This window comes from Peromyscus maniculatus, chromosome 4, assembly GCF_049852395.1.
Source record: "Peromyscus maniculatus bairdii isolate BWxNUB_F1_BW_parent chromosome 4, HU_Pman_BW_mat_3.1, whole genome shotgun sequence".
In the NCBI taxonomy this organism is placed as follows: domain Eukaryota; kingdom Metazoa; phylum Chordata; class Mammalia; order Rodentia; family Cricetidae; genus Peromyscus; species Peromyscus maniculatus.
In genome coordinates this window covers 128,515,651-128,534,092 of record NC_134855.1, presented here as the reverse complement: position 1 = coordinate 128,534,092, position 18,442 = coordinate 128,515,651, and the positions used below count along the sequence as shown (strand labels likewise).

Genomic DNA, 18,442 nt, shown 5'->3' with positions numbered 1-18,442 from the left:
TTTGCATCTGGAGGGCACTTTAAAAAATTATGCATTTATTCATTTTGTAAGTGTGAGTATGTGTGTATGGGGGTGGTTAGAATAGACTGGCCATTCTCATGAGAGCCTCTTATGCAAGTATGGAGATAAGCCAAACTGTCTGCATCTACCTAAGCGTGGGCTGTAGGATTTTGGATATGTTAAGTCTTGTTCATCAGGATTCAGTTTTCTTGCTTGCCATGAAGTGGTTATGTCACTGCTGGCAGTTGTGTAGTGAACAGGAAACAGGAAGAACCCCCTTGCTACTACATGCCATTTCAAGTCAGAAGCCACGGCTGTGTTTTATTCCAGAACACCTGAATTACAGGGCTGTTCAACCTTGGGGATCACATCTGATGCTGACAGGAAGATGGGTCTGGTGGGAATCTCTGTGATTCCTGAGTCCATAGCTGCTCCTCATAATGAATCTGGCACCTTGAGATGAATAAGGCAGAAGAGCAGAGTTTCCTCAAGGAATCACAGGGGGTGATGGTCTGTACCATAATAATCTGAATTATTGTTCCCCAAAGACTCAGGTGGTAAGGTCTGAGCCTCTTTTAAGTAGCTCAGCTTGTCTAAGAATGACACTCAGCAGCCTTTATTATTTGCTCTTCAAGAAGGAGGAGCCTAGTGAATTTGGTCAGGTTTAGGGACTTCCTGAGGCTATTTTGAGTTGTTTACTGTTTTAATGAGCTTCCCTGCAGAATGGAGTGTTTCACTTTCCCTTAGAACTTAGTGTTATTTCACTGCCTTTTTTACATTCTGTTTTAAGACGTTTCAATCCAAATGGGAACGTTTTAATGTAGGAGGACACACTATAGGAAACACAAACATAGGAGTTACACAATACCTGCCACCAGCCCCCCAAACAACAAACCAATTGGCCACCGCATGACACCTCTGAAACCATGAAGCATAGCAACTCTTTCTTTGCTCGGGTCATTACCTAAGGTATTTATTGTTGCAATAATGGTAAGCTAACACAGCTTGGCTATGAGGGACAGGTCAGGGGAGCACCTTGCATAGGCGAAATGAAAGCTTGAATGCAGGAGGGCAGGCAGCAGGGGAGGGAGAGGCCCCTGGAGAGGTGGGACGAGTCTCATGTGTGTCAGAGGGTAGGGCACAGGTACACCAGAGGAACTGAGGTCCATTGAATGGGGTGTGAGGGTGGCTAGGCCTGGACTGAAATATCAGGTTTTGGGAAGGAGGGAACCCTGGCTAGAGACCACAGGAAGCTGATGGCATCTGTGTGCTTTTGGATAATGGTAGCCTCTCTGCCCCAGGCATACTAATTTGTTGACTTTGGGAGACACAGTAGAAGTGTAGGGTGCTATAAACAGGGTTGTGAGCTGGAACACTAATTTAATGGCTCTGAAAAGAGATTGGTTGTGAGAACCTAGTCACTCAAAGGGATTGGATTTGAAGAATAGGATGACAGGCACAGTTGTTAGGGTCCTGGAGAAGTCCCACAAAAGACCACCATCAATGTATGCAGTCAGCAAGAACGTTTATTATTCCAGCATGCTGGGATCACCCATCCTACACAAAGGCAAAATGGCCACAACCCCAAGAGGAGCTCACAGGATCCTTTTAAGCACAGCTGAAGGGGAGCTCCTAAGGCAGTTAGGAAACTTTAGATATGATTGGCTTAGGCAAGTGGTAATCATATTAGTATGTTTTAATTGACTAGGGCTAGCAAGGGCTGGTTAAGGCTACAGTTTTTCCATTTTTTAAAGTAGGCTTGGACAAGTTCTAGGCTTTGTCCTTATTTGGTTATCTGCTGACTATGGTTTAGGCATGGCCTGGCCTGGTACTGCACATACCAGGCCTCTTTGTCCTTGCTGTCATGGGTGTTGGAGATTTGATTGTCCTTTGTTTGTGACTCTTTCAGAAACTGCTTGTTCAGTCTCAGGAAACTGAAATTGAGGCCTGAACTCTGAGAGAAGACTGAGCAGCCTGTTACAGTGTCTGTTTGGTCCTTTCAGCAGTATTGTGGAGTCTTATCTGTAGGTAAATATCAGTTCCATCAACAGATGAAGGAAACTCACTTAGAGAATAGCTTGAGAGCCACCAGCTTTGAGGAAGTGAATGGATTCCATATGGTCCATCAGGAACCCTGCCTAGGCCACACAGGCATAAACAGACCTGACTTGAAAGAGATGCCAGCTCTTCCCATGCCTGCAAGTGTAGGGTCAGGAGGCATCTGAGGAAGATAAGGACCTTTCCTCATCTCATATTAGGAGGCAAGATATGTAAAGCAGGTTCCCTTCCTGTAGCTCATCCTGTCTCCCCTGGAAGGGACACAGGCTTTGAGTACAGACACTTATAAGTACCTGAGGAATACAGCACAAGACTCTGTCTTCCTCCTCTCCCCTCATCAGCTGATTGCAGGCTACTCTCTCTCATGTCTCAGCACTCATTCATAATAGATCACACCCTGCTGTAGGTAATTAATCACAAGAAAACTCCCCACTTGCCTTAAAAAAACAAACAAACTAGCCAGGCGGTGGTGGCGCATGCCTTTAATCCCAGCACTCGGGAGGCAGAGGCAGGCGGATCTCTGTGAGTTTGAGGCCAGCCTGGGCTACCAAGTGAGTTCCAGGAAAGGCGCAAAGCTACACAGAGAAACCCTGTCTCGAAATACCAAAAAAAACAAAAACAAAAACAAAAAACTGAAGGTCCAGGGTAGTCAGGTAGTGCACGAATCTAACTATGTGGAGATGTGTGTGAGTTCCAGGCCAGTAATGGCTACATTAAGACCTTGTCTCAAAAAACAACAACAGCAACTATGAAACAAAATCAAAGGTACAAAAGGGCTCACTATTCACTGGCCTTAGATACACAATGCTTAGATGATGTTCATAGGGACCAACCTTAATGAATGCTTAAGGTGGGCTTCATGAAGCCATGGCTCCTTGACCCACCATCTGGACAGGCTACCAATTGAGTGCCCTGTCTTAAGGACAACAGAAAAACTGAAGGGGTGTGAGGGTATGGCAGCATGCTCAGATCACAGCACCTGCCTGAGATGGTTTTGTCAGCTTTAAATCAACATTTGCTAGACTCTGAGTCTAGGTTCTTCATAACTCTCAAATGCTGGAAGATGCTAAAGCTGAGCCAGGAGGCAAGGAGGGAGGGGCCCTGCCAAGAGTGCTACCTTGAGTGCTAAGGCGTGCTAAGCCTGGGTGCAAACTCTTGCTCTGTATGGTTCAGCACAGATTGGCAGGTGGCAATGTGATCAATATACATAAAATGCCGTGTGAGCTAGCAAGGGGTTTTTGAGATATGGTTGTCTTCTGTCATATCAACTCAGAATGTTCTCAAACCAATTGAGGCAGGCAAGCATAAAAAATAGTTTAGTAATTTGACACTGTACTTGGTTTGGGTTACGTACTGCCTTTACTAGCAATGAAATTGGTAGCCTATTAGCAGAAGTACTATGCACACTTCCCCTTCTATGAACAATGTACTTAGTAACCTTGAATCCCTACCTGCATAATGCCATTGATACACCCCTCTCTCAGCACATGGATAAGTTTCTCTTCTCCTTAATAGCCATCAAGTTTGGTCAGTTTCTATTCAGATGTATTCCCAATACATTCCAGAACAGAGTATCAGGGGTAGGATTCAGGCTGAACTGGTTTTGGGCACATGGGCAGTAAGGCACATGTAAACTTCAGTAAGGCCTGAAGTAAACTTTTAGGAATAATCCTTTATTTATCATTTTATAGCTCTACATAATTTGGCATGTATATGGTTAAAGTCAGATGAATTATGGGGAGGAATATGGTAGTAGAAAAATGATTACATGACATAATTTATTAGTCAAAACAGAGATCCATGCTCATTAAACCATAGTAACTAAACTCCTTCTCTTGAACCCCATAAAAAGCCACAAACAATAACTGGAGCTCTTAAACATTTTTGCCCACATGGTCTCTGCTCCCTTGCAGTATGTTTGGGGTTTTCTCATTGCTTTGCCTTAAGTAAAGTTTCTTGGTACTTTTGTAAATCTATGTGGGCTTTAATTAATTTCCTTGAATAAGAGGTCAAGAACCTGGAAACACTTAAACCTAACCCCAAACACCAGCAACAAAATCATGTAAAAACCTAATTGTCAAGAAGGATGTGATTATAATGTGTGTGTGCATGTGAGTGTGTGTGTATGTGTGTGTGTGTGAGCCTGTATGCATGTGTGAATAGATATGGTGCATTTCCATATTCTTGTGTGTCAGCACACTGTGTATAAGCCAGATATTCACTCTTTGCCTGGCTTTTTATGTGGGTGTTGGGGATTCAAACTCAGGTCCTCCCATGTGCAAGCACCTGACTGACTGAGCTATCTCCCCAGCCCTGACCTTAGCTTCAGTTCAGTTTTGGGAGTAGTTAAGAGAACAGGATTTGTATTCTCACCACTGCTGGCAATCTTTGCATCCTGACTGTGTTGCTTTTCATCCTAGTCTCTCCTAAGATTCCTGGCCACACCAAGAGACATCTGTTGGAGCCTACTACCTCATGCATGCCTGAAAACTTCCCTTCCCGCAAGGAAAAGTGGTTTCCATGGCCTCTTAATCAGTGGCTCACCCACAAAAAGCATGCTTAAGTTCCTGTAGGCTCCTGCCAAATGCGATGTGTTTGGGCCTCTTCCCAGAGTTTGTAAACTCTGTGAGAGTGGTTTGAACATGAGCACCTTTGAGTGTTTCTGTTTAAAGTGGGTCCTAAGGTGGGAGATGGATCCTCTCTCTTGAGGTCGGATTTAGAAGACAACATTGCTAGTGTTTTATATTACTTCTGCATTATTCATGTGAGTTTACCTATTGGAGAAAAACATTAATTGGTTATAATAACCTAAGATTGAAATTTCAGGACAAAAGGCTTCTATAAAACGCAGTTTGTGGGTCATTGCCTGTAGTAGGATAGGCCAATCCTGGTGGCCACACCAGCTTAGAAGGCAAGAATATCTATTCATTGATCACAGCATCACAGCCATGTCTCTGAATACAGACAGAGCCTTGAGACCAGACATAGGCCAGTGGATGTTGGCATGGGAGTCCATGGTGCTATGCAAGAGACACTTGTGAAGATGCTTTGGGGAGGCTGTAACCAATCAGAGAATTCCTGAATGCAAGTGTGTCCCAGGCTCTGGCTAAACAGGACCTAGCACTCTCAGAAATGGTCAACGATACTATCTCCAAACCAGGAGCTTGTGCCTTCATGGTGCCAAATGACCCATCCAGAGGGCTCAGTGTTTGAAGAGATGCAAAAGAGGTATGTGAACCCCTCTGTTGCTGGAGGCATGCTAAACTCTAATTAATAGCTTTGGTGACACCATTTACCAAAAAATATCACACATTGGAAACACACTCAGAGCAAGCCCTAAGCCTAGACAGAAGAATACACAATGTAACACATCAATATTTCAACTCTGGGTGCCAAAATGTCCGCAGAGCACCAACCCTGCCTTCAACAGTCAACACATGTTCCTTCTCTACTATACACCACTAATCACAAAATCAGCACTAATTATCTAGACAAAGCTTTCCTACAACTGAAAAAAAGTCGTTCAACATACCACAGGGAAAAAACAGACAGGGGTTATTCACTTCTTCATCCAAACAAGTTTCTTTTTCTTTTAAATCAGTGCCTCATCTACCGCTTAGATTCTGTGGAAGGAGGTGGGAATCAGAAATCTGATCTGTCTTGGCTATATCAGGCCATTAATATGTATGTGGAATTGTTTAAATCCAGAAGTTGCAAAACAACTCTTAGATGCTACAATCAGCATATTAAATATTCATACGGAAACAGAGATAGAGATGGGGAAGGGGAGACAGAGGAAGGAAGAAAAGCAGAGAGGGAGAGAGAGAGAGGGGAGGGGAGAGAGAGCTCACAGTCGATGCCTGTTGAGCTGAACGCAGTCTCTTGATGCAGGGATGACATGTCCACCTGACACACCGTCCCCTGTCAGGCTTTTCGACTTTCCTGCCTGAAGACCCAGTGCTGTTCTTGAGACTGCCTGGGTTTAAAGGCTACTACTGTTCCTCACTGTCACCTTTGCTTTTGTGTCACTTGCCTGGGGAGGCTGAGGTATCCCAGCTCTCGACCCACCTTGTCTCTGCCCTTGTCAACAATCTCCCAGAGTTGCCCTGTCTCCTGTTCCCCACCTCTCTCAGGGCTGGGACACTTTCTCTTCCCATTACAGCAATCTCCTGGCTTTCAGAAGACAAGCCCCAACTCCCTGCCTGGATGGCTGTGGCTCTCAGGTGCACAATTAAACCCCGAGCTGATGAAATCAGCTAGCGCTTATGGGGTGCATTCAGCCATAGGATCCAATTTACTCTACATCTAGTGACATTGAAGAGTAATACACTCGAGGTCACAGGAGGCAGATGGTGGGGTGCAAAGGGCATTGCCTCCGAAGATCTGTGACTGTAACACACACTATCCCAGAGTGGAGCACATAGCCTCCAGGTTCATGTGAGTCACAAGTTCTGAGCCACAATATTGAACAATAAAAAATAATAAGTATTTTTAAGCCTGTCTCTGTGCCCAGGTTTAGAGAGGTAACCATAAACATACTTCCTTGTTTTTCTAAGAAAAAGGCAGATAGGTGATAGTTTCTGAAAATATCCTGTCAGTTTTGGTTTAGATGTTTGAGAGAGGCCAAGGTATTAGTCAAAGGTACACCATGGAGTGAGGTGAGGCGCTAACAGCCTGAGCGGTGCGCTCTCAGCATCCATCTTCAGCAAGTCCAGGTGTGTTTTAGGTCTACACAGTACCCGCCTAGGCAGGGCCTGACCAGGGGCTCTGCTCTTTTCCTGGCTAGGTCAATTTCAGAAAACTCTGTTTCCACCCACTGCTTCTTGATGCTGTTCTTGCAGTGGAATTCTACCCGGCTTTAAATGCTGTGCCCATCAGGGACAATTCTTGTTTGTCTGTAGGGCTCTCAGACCCCACCTTTTAGTCAGTCAACTTTCTACCACATAAAGTGTGCCTTCTCAAGTCAATGTCCGACTCTGGTCACTTCGGTCATATTTCCAGGAAGGAACTGAAGGCCCAAGGGCTTAGATCTTCTCGGATTAGTTTCACCTGACCACCAGCAGCCTACTCCTTCCTGGGGAATAGCTTAGAGAACACACACACTGGCTCTGCCTCGAAAGGTCTAGAGGCCCCAGTGGTGTGAATGCTGGTTGCCCACTGTATTCCATAAGGCCTTCACTCAGAGCACTGCGGTGGCTGGATTTGCTCTTTGCTGTAGCCAGCCCTGCTCAACTATGTCTGACACCCTTACCAGACACCGTTCTTTGATCTCTACATCAGATACAAACGACTGTCCTTAGTGAGGCTTGGTGCTTCTCTGTATTATTGAAGTAGGGACTTTTTCCTCCTTGGCTGTTGAATGAGAAGTACTGGGGATTGCCAGATTTGTCCCACAGTTCAGCCCCAGTAGATTGCACGTGGTTATCCATGCAGGGCAGCACAGCCTAAGTTTCAATTAGCACCAAAAGGGACAGGAATTTGAGCAACAGATAATTGAAATCCCTCATCTAAGACTTCACCAGTCTAAGTTAAAATAATGATACTGGAAAAGGAGGATATTATTCATTTAAATAAAGAGACAGAAGCACAGACTCCTGCTTTGGGTAGTGGCAGACGAGTAGTCTTTTAATAGATGGCCTCTAAAAATCTCATGGAGAAAATAAAAGCTATTTTAGCAAGCAGCAAAGAGTAAGATGAATGGCTGCAAGGCCAAGATTAGGGAGAGGCCAGGAAACTAGAGGAGTGAGCAAGACTCATGGGGACACTGTTGCTTCACCCACAGAGGTGCCCAAGAAGGTATGTTTTTGCTACTCTGTGGGACAGGAGAGATACAAGTTTAAGTCTGGAGCTCACGAAAAAGGGTGATCTTGGAAAAACAGCCACTGCCCTGAGAGCCCCGGAGAGCTAAGCAGTGGGAGGTAAAGGGAACTGAATCCCGTCAGGCAACGTCTATAAAATACCTGCTCGCTATGATCAAGAAACTGTGATCAAGAGATGGCTCAGAAATCTGGGAAGGTGAGTGAAACACAGAAAAAGCCTAGCTGAGGAAGCAGAAACAGAAATCTTAAAACTCGTCCAAGTCCAAACCCAAGGTTATCACTCTGGGGATGGTTTGGCAGAAGTTGAGACATGGAAGAGAGATTTGGTTAGAGTTCCACACCAGGCACTCACACCTGCAAGGATCAAAGTGACAAGAGGATTAGTTCCAAAGGCACAGAACTGAGAGGATTCACCACCAGCAGATTCAATTGAGGGGAAACTCCAAGAGCCGTACTTTAAGCAGGTGGGGCACCATCAAGTGAAAGGTCACAGACTGCGGGAGGATGAAGATCAAACCAACTGGAGGATGAAGACAATGCAGACAGGCGCCTGCAGGATCCAGCGGTTACATTACCGCCTCAGGAGGCATCTGAGCCCTAAGGAGCTTGGCTGGGCTCAGGATTTTGATAAGGTAGAAGCTAGGAAAGGGCACCCAGTTCTTCCATCCTGAGGATCTCAGGAGGATTCTATTTCTTAAGTTTAGTGATGATTACTTGGCCAGTTGCTTTAAGACAATTTATAAACTGTCTTGATGGCACAGCATTAATTTCAGCATACAGGATATAGAAGGAGTAAGATTGTATGCGTTCTTAAGGCAAGCTTGGGCTACATAATGAGGTCCTGTCTCCCAATAAGTAAAAGTAAATAAATGAATGAGTATTTTCTTAGTTAATATAATTATATTTGTATTCAACACACGAACATGATGACACAGGCAGAAAGCAGCAAGAATACCACTGATTTGATCCGGGGAGCCCCATCCCTCTCTCTAAACTCCGCCCTCTCAGAGAATCTCCAAGAAAGAAAAGGTGCCAAAAAGCCCAGTTCTGAATTCTTGCCGGCTATGATGGCTCCTCCCCTGAAGTTGTCAGCAGCCCAGGACCCTGCCTAAAGCAGTCACTGTTTTACAAACCCAGCTTGTGGAGGACACGTCATCACTCCTCGCCTACAGGGTATATATGCTCCCTGCATTAGTTCCGTTGTGTAACTTTCTCCAGCCCCAATCTCTGGGACCAGAGGGCTCACCTGGGAGTTGCTTTGCTCAAATATACCTGTTCTTTCACTTTTTAAATTTGACTTGATCTGGCATATTGTATCAGCAGAGAAACCTTTTATTATCACATTATACAGAAAACTTATTACCTTTCAGCCCCTTTTCCTTTTTAAAGTAACCCCTAGGTTCTGGAGGAGCTGGATAGTGCAGCCTGGGAGCATAGGGCACAGGTCCCTAAGGGCCAGACCTTGGATGTGTCCTTCGGGACCTGGATTATCATTTCTCTCCCCAGCCCTAAGCTGCCAAGTTTGTCATGAGACCGTGGGTGGCCAGTAGCAGGCTGTGCTGGGGACTCAGTACCACCATGGTAAGTACCAGCCTTCCCTCTTCTCTCTCTTCCCAAGCCTCTTTTCATTGTCCTTCACTGTGCTGGCCTCAATATGCACCTCTAAGTAAGTCAGTAGAGGTGCAACAGTGCTGCAGTTGTGAGGAGCCTGGAGGAGTTTTGGGGCACATTGATCTTCTTCTTAGGGCTCACCATTTCTAGCTCATTCATTCTAGCTCATTCGTTACTTAGCACAAGGGACATCTCAGTGTCCCCAGGAGACACAGTGGCCTGAGCACCAGCTCTGACTTCTGAAGACCTACTTAGCCTCTCTGGGAAAGAGTTTAACTCTAGGTCAAGGTGAAAATTTCAAAGTTGGAAGAAACATTAGAAGAAATGCAATGCTTTACTATACTGTTTAATACTGTTTGATTAATAGAGAAGGATAGGTGGGAGGACAGAGCCCTGGGAAGGAAGCCAAGCCCTGAGACCTCAGCACAGGGATAAGGAAGCATGTGCAACCCCTTTCCAGAGCATAAAGTCAGCCTCCCCTCCCAAACTTCAGAGTGAACCTCCATCACCTGTTTTTTTTTGGGGGGGAGCATTGCCAGACCATCCCTCCAAATGTGTTGTAGAAGAGGACTAGAGAGAGGGTGCAGGGGCATTGTTTGGGAAGGAAGGAAGGAAGGATGGATGGAAGAAAGGAAGGAAGGAAGGAAGGAAGGAAGGAAGGAAGGAAGGAAGGGAGGGAGGAAGGAAGGAAGGAAGGAAGGAAGAAAGGAAGAGAATGCAAACAGATCTTCACCCTGATCTTCCTGAAGGTGTAGAACCTTCTGCACTCAGTATACCTATGCCAGGCATTGACACTCCCGTGTCTCCTTGGAGATTTGCATCCCAGAGACAAGGGCTAGACCCATCCACTCCTGCAGAGTCTGTTCCCCAGGCTTGTGGGCACTGTGTGAGTAGTGACACCTCACAAACAAGGCAGAGAAAGAATGGGGCTTGAGGTTGAGCGGGGAACCGGAAGTGATTGTCCAGGTGCCCGGTAGAACTGTGGATGGAACAGGGGTCCACCAGACAAGCAGTGAGGAAGAGTAATCCCTGAAGACAAAACTCTCAGGTGAGGGTAAGACCATCACTGGAGACATCCGTTCAATCTTTTTGAAAGGAGCTCTTGGCAAAAAGAAACACATAAATAAACACAAGAAACCTGAGTTATTCTGCCTGCAGTTTGGCAAATGGAGGAAAAGTCCCAACAATTTGCTCTAATAGATTTTCAAGGCATCTTACCAACCTCGCATTTTTTTTTTCCATTTAAAAAAACTGGCAAATGTGGCACATCCCCACACAATCCCAGCCCTAACCCTCGTGGATTGGCTCACCAACCAATCCAGCATGGACTAGACATGGGCAAAAGCCCAGGCACAGATGGCATCATCTGGTGTTCTGTCAAGAGCCACACCTACTCTCTAGGCAATGTCCTGGTGGCAGTCCAAAGAAACCTTTGGCTTTGTTTTTTCTCCAGAAAATGGGCTGAAAACACCGACAATCTCATGAACTAGCCAAATGGAACTAGCATTAGTGTCTAGGTAAAGACAGAAGGGACACACACTCATGTCCCTTGGGGATGGGGATGTCCCTCTTGATGTGGTCTACTAGAGAATATTTGGGGGTAGATTTCACATTCAAACCATGTGATATTTCTCCTCACCTTTTAAGAACTTGTGGAGCCTTGTTTAGAGGGAGGCTGGGGCATGCTTGTTCTACATTGTAGAGAGTGTCAAACTCCAGAGAAAGCATAAGTACTTTTAGTTCTTGGCATCAAACTTGGTTTAACTTGGTTGTCTCCTGTTAGTTACCAGGACCCAGAACAGACAGGGTTGAGAGGTAAGAACACATGAGGCTGTGAAGGCTCCTGCTAGGGCTGTTATTTCCCTGGGGATAAGGGGAAGGGGTATATAGACCTGTGGCGTTCTCCTCTCTACATGACACCTTTTGTCTAAAGTGAGACTTACGCTTCCTCTAACATGGCAGTTGTGGGTCAAGTCAGTCTCAAGTTCAGAACTCACTGAGCCTAATCCCAAGGTGTGGACAAGATTCTGTCCAAGAAAGCTGTGGACAGGATTCTGGGACCAGCCACTCCATTTTTCTAGTGCCCTCCCTACCTCCCCCTTCCTCCCCTACTTTGTGGCTCAGCCTCCCTAACTAGGACAGAGCCCCTGCCCTGAGCTCTGTGTTCTCCCTAGCAAATGTACAGAAGGATCGATCACTCTCTGCTCACAAGACTGTGGCCCTCTGCCCATCAGCACAGCTGGGGTAAGCCTGGCACGTGCACACCTCCCTGTCCAGCATCTTGGTTTCTAAATTCTCCAGCCCCTTCTTCCCACCCTGTGCTCTTCTTGTTCAGGTCCTACCACTCAGACTCCCTTCTTCCTCCTAGGAAGACTTCTTCACTTCAGCTCAGGCCTGTCCAGAAACCAGCACCTCTAGGTGAAGGTTCCCCTTCTCCAAGCTCCCTCACACATCTACCATGCTCTTGTTCTGTCTATGACTAGGGATAAATCCTGGGACTCTGAGGACAATGACCTTTCTACTTCTCATGCTTGCCCACTCCTATCACATAGGATCTCTCCAGCAATATTCTCCCATCAGTTCCTACATTGAACACCCATGTCTTATTCTGTTTGCTTTCTTTGAACACACACTGTACATACATGTGCAACAAACAGTGGCTAAAGTGGTGCTCAGTGGTAGTCTGCCTAGTATGCTGGATGTCCTGGGTTGGATGCCTAGCATTACAAAATTAAATAAGCAAATAAACAAAAAAGGCTGCTATTTACATCTCTTCAGTAACATCAAATATTACCCTATTTCTAAAAACAGCAAACTTCAAAAGATGCTGCTCTGTGCACCATATTCAATCTCTATCTCCCATGTATGCTTGCATCCTTTTAAGTGAAGTGCGAGAGACTTACAGAAAAGTGTACGCATCATAGGCATGGGTAGAGCTCCAGGGGAGGTCAAGAAACTAGAATGCCCCAGAACCTATGGCTCCTTCCTGTGCAGGGCCTACTGTTCTGTTCTCCATGGCATGGTTCTCTGGGTATGGAAGGGTTCTGTCCCATCCCCTCTGGAGTCTACTCCTCAGATTGCCCCCTCCCTCCAGTCCCTGAGGACTTTCCAATGATCACTCACCTCTTCACTGGTCCCTTTAGTGCTTAAGGCTTAGTTCTGTCCTGGCTCATGTTTGCACTCAGACCTCTCCCCTGAAACCCAAGCCACACATCCAATCCACCTGCTCTGTGCCTCTCTTCCATGCCAACACACTAGCTGAAGTCAAGACAAGACCTGCCCTGCTCATTTTACATGCCTCCCTTCCTGCTGCATAATCTTCCCCCTCCAGGGGCCCCATCCCTCTGTCTCTTCATGTCACAACACAAACTCATAGGTAATTCTTCTAAAAGACATTCCAGTCTACTTATAAAATCCCTGGTAGCAGAAGTGGTCCAGCCCCACTGGTTTTCTTCTGGATTATGGTAACACCTTTAATTTCAGGGCTCTGCTGCCTACTGCCTTCTGAGGCAACATCACATGGCTCCTCATGCCCAAATCAGAGCCCAACTCATTTTAACAGACAAGGTCCTTGGGTCTACTTACACACCCCTACCTGTTCCTCTGTCCTAGTTTCCAACTCTCACATCCAGTAGTCTCCTGGCTTCAATCATACCAGGTCATTCTTCATGTGTGTCAGTATAGTTCTTATCACAGAGCTTTTATACTGATTGTCTCTGCCAGCAAGGCTTTTCTCAAGAGCACCTCTTGGCTTAGGCCTATGGCTTTGTCATGAAATGTCACCTCCTTAGCAGTCCCTCTGTGGTCACTCCTTAAAATTTATCTCCCATATCCATTTGCAAAGTTATTTTTCCCCTGCATACTCCTGTGGTTTTATTTTTGTTTTTCCACTGCCTGACTTCACTGGAATGCCAACTCTATGAAGGGGGAGCTTGACCTGTCTTGTTTACTGCAGATCCCTGGATCAGGGCTGACACATTCTGTGTGTTTAATAAACACAGACTCATGGGTACATTTCAAGGCGATGTTGACCAGCTCTGCAGGATCCCTGTTCCCCCAGAAGAAGGTTCCCTTCCCCCCTCATTTCCTGGTTCCCTTTGCTGGCACTATTCATGAAATTCCTAATCTGGTTCTAAGTACCCATCTCTCATTTAATTATTGCTGTAATGTTGCAGTTAGTAAAGGAAAGAAGCATTTCATGAAATGAAATGAAATCAAGGCATAATAAATGTCTCAAAGAGAAAACTCTGCTAGTCACCTCACACATGTAACCTCAGGGCCTGTGGTGCAGATCCAGACCCAAGGCCCCTGGGGAGTGTGTCCAGCTGCAGTTTCAGGTCACCATCTGTTCCAAGGGACAGAGTGCAGGGCCACAAAGTCAAGCATGACCGTGTTTCCCCTGGGATCCCTGTGCCATGCATTCTTGAAGTGGGAGGTGGGGACAGAGGATTGAGGAGGGAGTCCTGTGATTCTAGAAGTGATTGCACATAGACAAAGGGGTTCTGCTGCAGCAGATTGTGTTTTAAAGGATAGAAGTGCTGGTGTTCTGCCTCATGCGCCCCCATACTTACACCTTTATGAGATATAGAAGTTGTTTTAATCCTTGGAACTTTTTTTCCATTTCAACGGAGATATTAATTTTTCACTTTTAGATTTATTGGAGGATTAAAGAAGATAAGTGTGGGCATTAACTGGCTTACAGCAGTTACTCAGCAAACTGTGGGATTTATCTCTACCCTTAGCATCATTTGGAAGCACCAGTTTCTAACTTAATCTGCATTCCACACCTTTCTCCTTAAGCCGGTTTACAGAACTGGCACTCTTTGAGGGCCAGATGACATCACAAAAATGAAGCGGGCAGCAAGCTTCATTTATCGGCCCCCACTCTGTGTCTATATCAAGTCCTTTGTTACAGCTCAGGGCACGATGTTGGATGGCAGGCTTCCTGGCCAGGTTCTCTATCCTAAACTCCCTGTCCTCCAGTTGGCACTCCACCTCTCTGAGTCCAGCCTCAGCCACAACAAGATATATGTGATCCCAGTCCAAATGAAGTCACTTGGGTGGAAAGCAGTGCTCACACTGAGTGCTTAGGAAATCAGGCAGCAGGCTTGTTAAAATGCAGGTTCCCAGGCCCGACTCCACAAGAGTAGGTCTGTGCTGGAGAGGAAAAGTGCATTCCCAAAGCATTCTCTTCCCACAGGGACCAGAGCTTAAGCAGGGGCACATTGTGTGGCGTGCAGTCTCTGGCGCATAGTGGGTGCTCACCAAAGTTACTCCTGCCGTCTGTCACTACTGTTAGTCTGCTCTCACAGCTTTAGAGCTCCTGTCTGCTGTCTGCCTCTGTCCAGGCATCCACTTGCCTACAGATCCACAGTGCCTGGGCAATTGTGGTGCCCAGCAGGGTACCATTGTGCTCCCTGTCCTAACTCCCTCTGGGAAATCTTGGGTGTGGAAATCATTTTGATGACATGCTGTGGACCAGGAAATAACATGGAGGGATTGCCTATAGACAAGGATCTGCTTAGAAGAGGACAGACAGAACCTCAAAAGCCCAAGTTTGTAAGCCCAGAACAGCGACTCATTTTTTTCACTACTGACTGATTTAATTCCCCCCTCCCCTGCTTCGCTTTCCCAGAATGGCCCTGTGTAGCATTCCTGTAACCTCACTGAGAGTTGCTTTGACAATAGAAAAGCACAGTTGACTCGTCAGTGGATACACTGAAATAGGTTCAGTGAGAAAGGAAAAGAAACAAAAAACAAAAAACAAAACAAACAAAGAAAAAAAACCAACTAAAGCCACACGTGGATGCCAAAGATTTCTTGTGAGCATCACCACAGCCTTGGGGAGCCTGGCTTCTGAATAGCACTGTGCTGGGCTGTAGCTCCTCTGAGGCTCCACAGCTGAGCACTCTGGGGCCTTGACAACATCTGCAAAGAACCTCCAGGGAGAGAAGGCACCGGGCTTCTCCCTCCAGGCCCCAGGATTAGAAGTCCCAGCTGGCCATGTCCAGGCCAGCTTTGATTCAATTTAGAGCTTGATTCTGAGTGTGTCTGTTCTAGTCCATGCCGAGTGCACTCTCCTCTTGGCAGCTGCCTGCTCTCCTCAAATGGCCTGGAGATTTCTTTCCTGTCTGCAGTTTGGGTTGCAGAGGCATAAACAGAGTGCACAGCAGCCTTTTGGCTGGGCTGAGGTTCTGGGAAGTGTTTGAGCATGGAAGCCCCCATCTAGACAGGACTTGGAGACAGGCCCTGCAAAGGGGACTCCATCCAGACATTTCTAATGGAAAAAGCAAAACAGCTCTGGGTTCCCCAGCAGGGAACCCATTCTCTGAGTGTAGTGAAAAGGGAAGCTGGGTCGGAGGGAGAGGACCTGGGAGCATCTCTTCCTCCTCCTCCGGCAGCACAGACCCACACCTACCCACTGCAAGTGTTTTAGTTTTCCTTCCAAAAGAAGTCACTAGAAGCTGGCACAGAAGGTATGCTTTGTATTTCCTGCTGAACAATAACAACCATCTTGACCACCAAAGGCATTCAACACCTCTAATCCTGAGACCCAACTTTAAGAAGCTCTTATCATATAAAGAGACAGCTTGATGTCTGAGATGAGACTCTGAGTGCTGTAACACCTTTGGGACAAAGGTGCAGGTACCAACTCGCCTTGCTTAGAAGAGGACGGGGCTTCGCTGCAGGATATGTGAAGAAGCAGGCCAGCCATCGGGCTGGGATAGTTAGCAGGTTTCATGAAAGCTGGCTTCTGATGTGGACACACAGGCTACCATTCCTTGACCCATGCCATTTATCTAAGGTCCCAGTGTTTGATACCCTCGGAAGAGGTAACACCTCCCTCAGCAGAACATGAGGTAAAAACACCATTCCCTTTCCAAAACTTGATGACAAATCTCAGCTCTGGGTTTTCACATGTTGCTGCCTGTGCACCTGTGCCCAGGAGGGCAGATGAGCCACATCCTTCTTACTTTAGGATGACACAGACATGAAGTGCAAGATCCTGGGTCTAGATGCAGTTGGTACCATATTCAACTCATAAGATAGATCCACAATGCCCTAGCTGGGTGAGGAGCTGGCTCTTCTCACTTCATTGTCTTGACTTCCCCTTTATTAGTAAGGCGTATTGTCTAGTCCAGACTTAGGGTGCTTCTTATAAAGGCAGGAGTAGACTACACTCACCATGAATATCGCACACAGGTCTTTCTCCAAACCCTCATGTACCTGTGTCTGCAGTATGGGCAGTGCCTGGGTAAGCCTTGGAGGTAAGGCTCATCTGAGCCTGCCTCAACTCACAGCTGCCTGGGCCCAGGAATCTGGCTTTCCACACAAGTTTATACTGTTGATTGCAATCATGGTCTGTAACATGCATAGAGCATTCACAGGAGACACCTAGAAAGACCTTCCAGGCCAGGGCTGGCCCTTGAACAAGCTCTCAGCGTGGCCTTAGGGGTCCAGGATCACCCACCCTAGTGCTTATCTTTCAGAACTTAGACCAAAGAGCAGCCCAGAACCGGAGCTGTGCCTTGCTCCACCCTCCTTGTCTGACTCCATAGGCTTCCCACTTCCATCCACACACTCATCCTGTCCAGTGTACCCTCCCTCCTACCTTGAGGCAATTCTCTGCCTCTTAGTCTTTGCAAAGAAGTGCTGGTCCTCAAGAGGACCACAACCCTTGCTCTTCCTAGGATATTAGGAAAGGGAGGCAGCTGGCCATTGCGGGAGTCATGCTGGTGGCACAAAGAGAGCTAGGCACAAGGCTCCCCTCACCACACCAGTCCCAGCTTCATCAATTCAGAAGCCATCAAGAGGTAACTTCTGGTTCAGGCAGGAAAGCCATGTTCAAACAAGGAAAAAGCTATTTCAAGTATGCCAGTGACTTGTTGACAGCCTCAGTCTTGGAATCTACAAGCAAGCAGGGGTATCCTAGCATCCCTCAGGGGTCATCTCGTACCCGGAGAACCTCCATATGCACTAGAGCCTCTAGCATTCCACTACATGGGGCTGCCTTTCTCCCTCTTCTGGTTGGACAATGACAGTGGGTGATGGTGATGGTAATTTCATGCTTTAATTAGCGCATTGAAAAGCTTTTCTTTTATGAATAAGACTGTGAAAGCTGTCTCTTTCTTTGCTAGGAAAAACCTCTTTCAAAACCTGAATTCTGTAAAGTATGGGATGCTGTATATATAGTAAGATAAGATGGGAATTGGTGCCGTTAGGATCTCCCACTCAGCATGGATCTACATAGGCTGTTGGAGACCAGGCTCTGTTATATGAATATTTTACAAAAATGAGCCTTTGACAAGGAAAACAACCCTGCTCCCTCCTTTCTGGCTAGGTTCAGTGTTTACAGTGGTATCTCTAACCTAGACCAGATGTTTCCCCACAAGTGACACACCAAGTTTCATTTAAAGGTCAAGCCTCCAAAGGCCATCTGTCCTCTGGTAGGTGGATGCCTGCTTTGGTCGTCAGTTCTGTTTCTGAAACAGTATCATTTCTACAAGGACAAAACTGAGTGACCAGCGGGTAAGGCCAACTAACAACCCTACTTGGCTCTCTGGGGGTCCCCCAGCTTATCACATGCAGACACCCCTCATGGCAGACAATGGCCAGGCTTCCTTGGCTACCCTTGGTGATGGTGTGCTTGTGTGAACATCCTCACCCTGTAGGGTGTATAACCAGCTGACAGAGGCCTTACCTCATGGGACAAGTAGAAGGCCGCAATGCCCAAAGGCCAGAAGCAGCAGAGCATGGAGAAGACGCTGAGCCCCAGGTGGTCCCGTGGGGGCATCATGAGGAAGTTGTCCTCACTCTCTGTGTCGCTGGAGTAGTCACTCTGCAGAGACAGTGGGAAGGACAGGGGGGAAGTTCAGTGAACGAGTAATGGAATGCCACCTGGCTGGAGCAGGCCCTTCCTGGCTGCTGTTCCAGCTGCTGTTGCTAATGTTCTT

At 46.7% G+C, this 18,442-nt stretch overlaps 1 protein-coding gene across 3 annotated transcripts in view; it reads right to left on the bottom strand.

The window, feature by feature from the left end:
- Positions 1 to 18,442, bottom strand: part of Syndig1 (synapse differentiation inducing 1) — a 160,092-nt gene that overhangs the window by 47,984 nt on the left and 93,666 nt on the right. For all 3 annotated transcript variants that reach the window (XM_006985533.4, XM_016003979.3, XM_016003982.3), the window contains exon 3: positions 18,190 to 18,327. In XM_006985533.4, the coding sequence (XP_006985595.1) occupies positions 18,190 to 18,327 (138 nt within the window). The remainder of the gene's footprint in view (positions 1 to 18,189; positions 18,328 to 18,442) is intronic.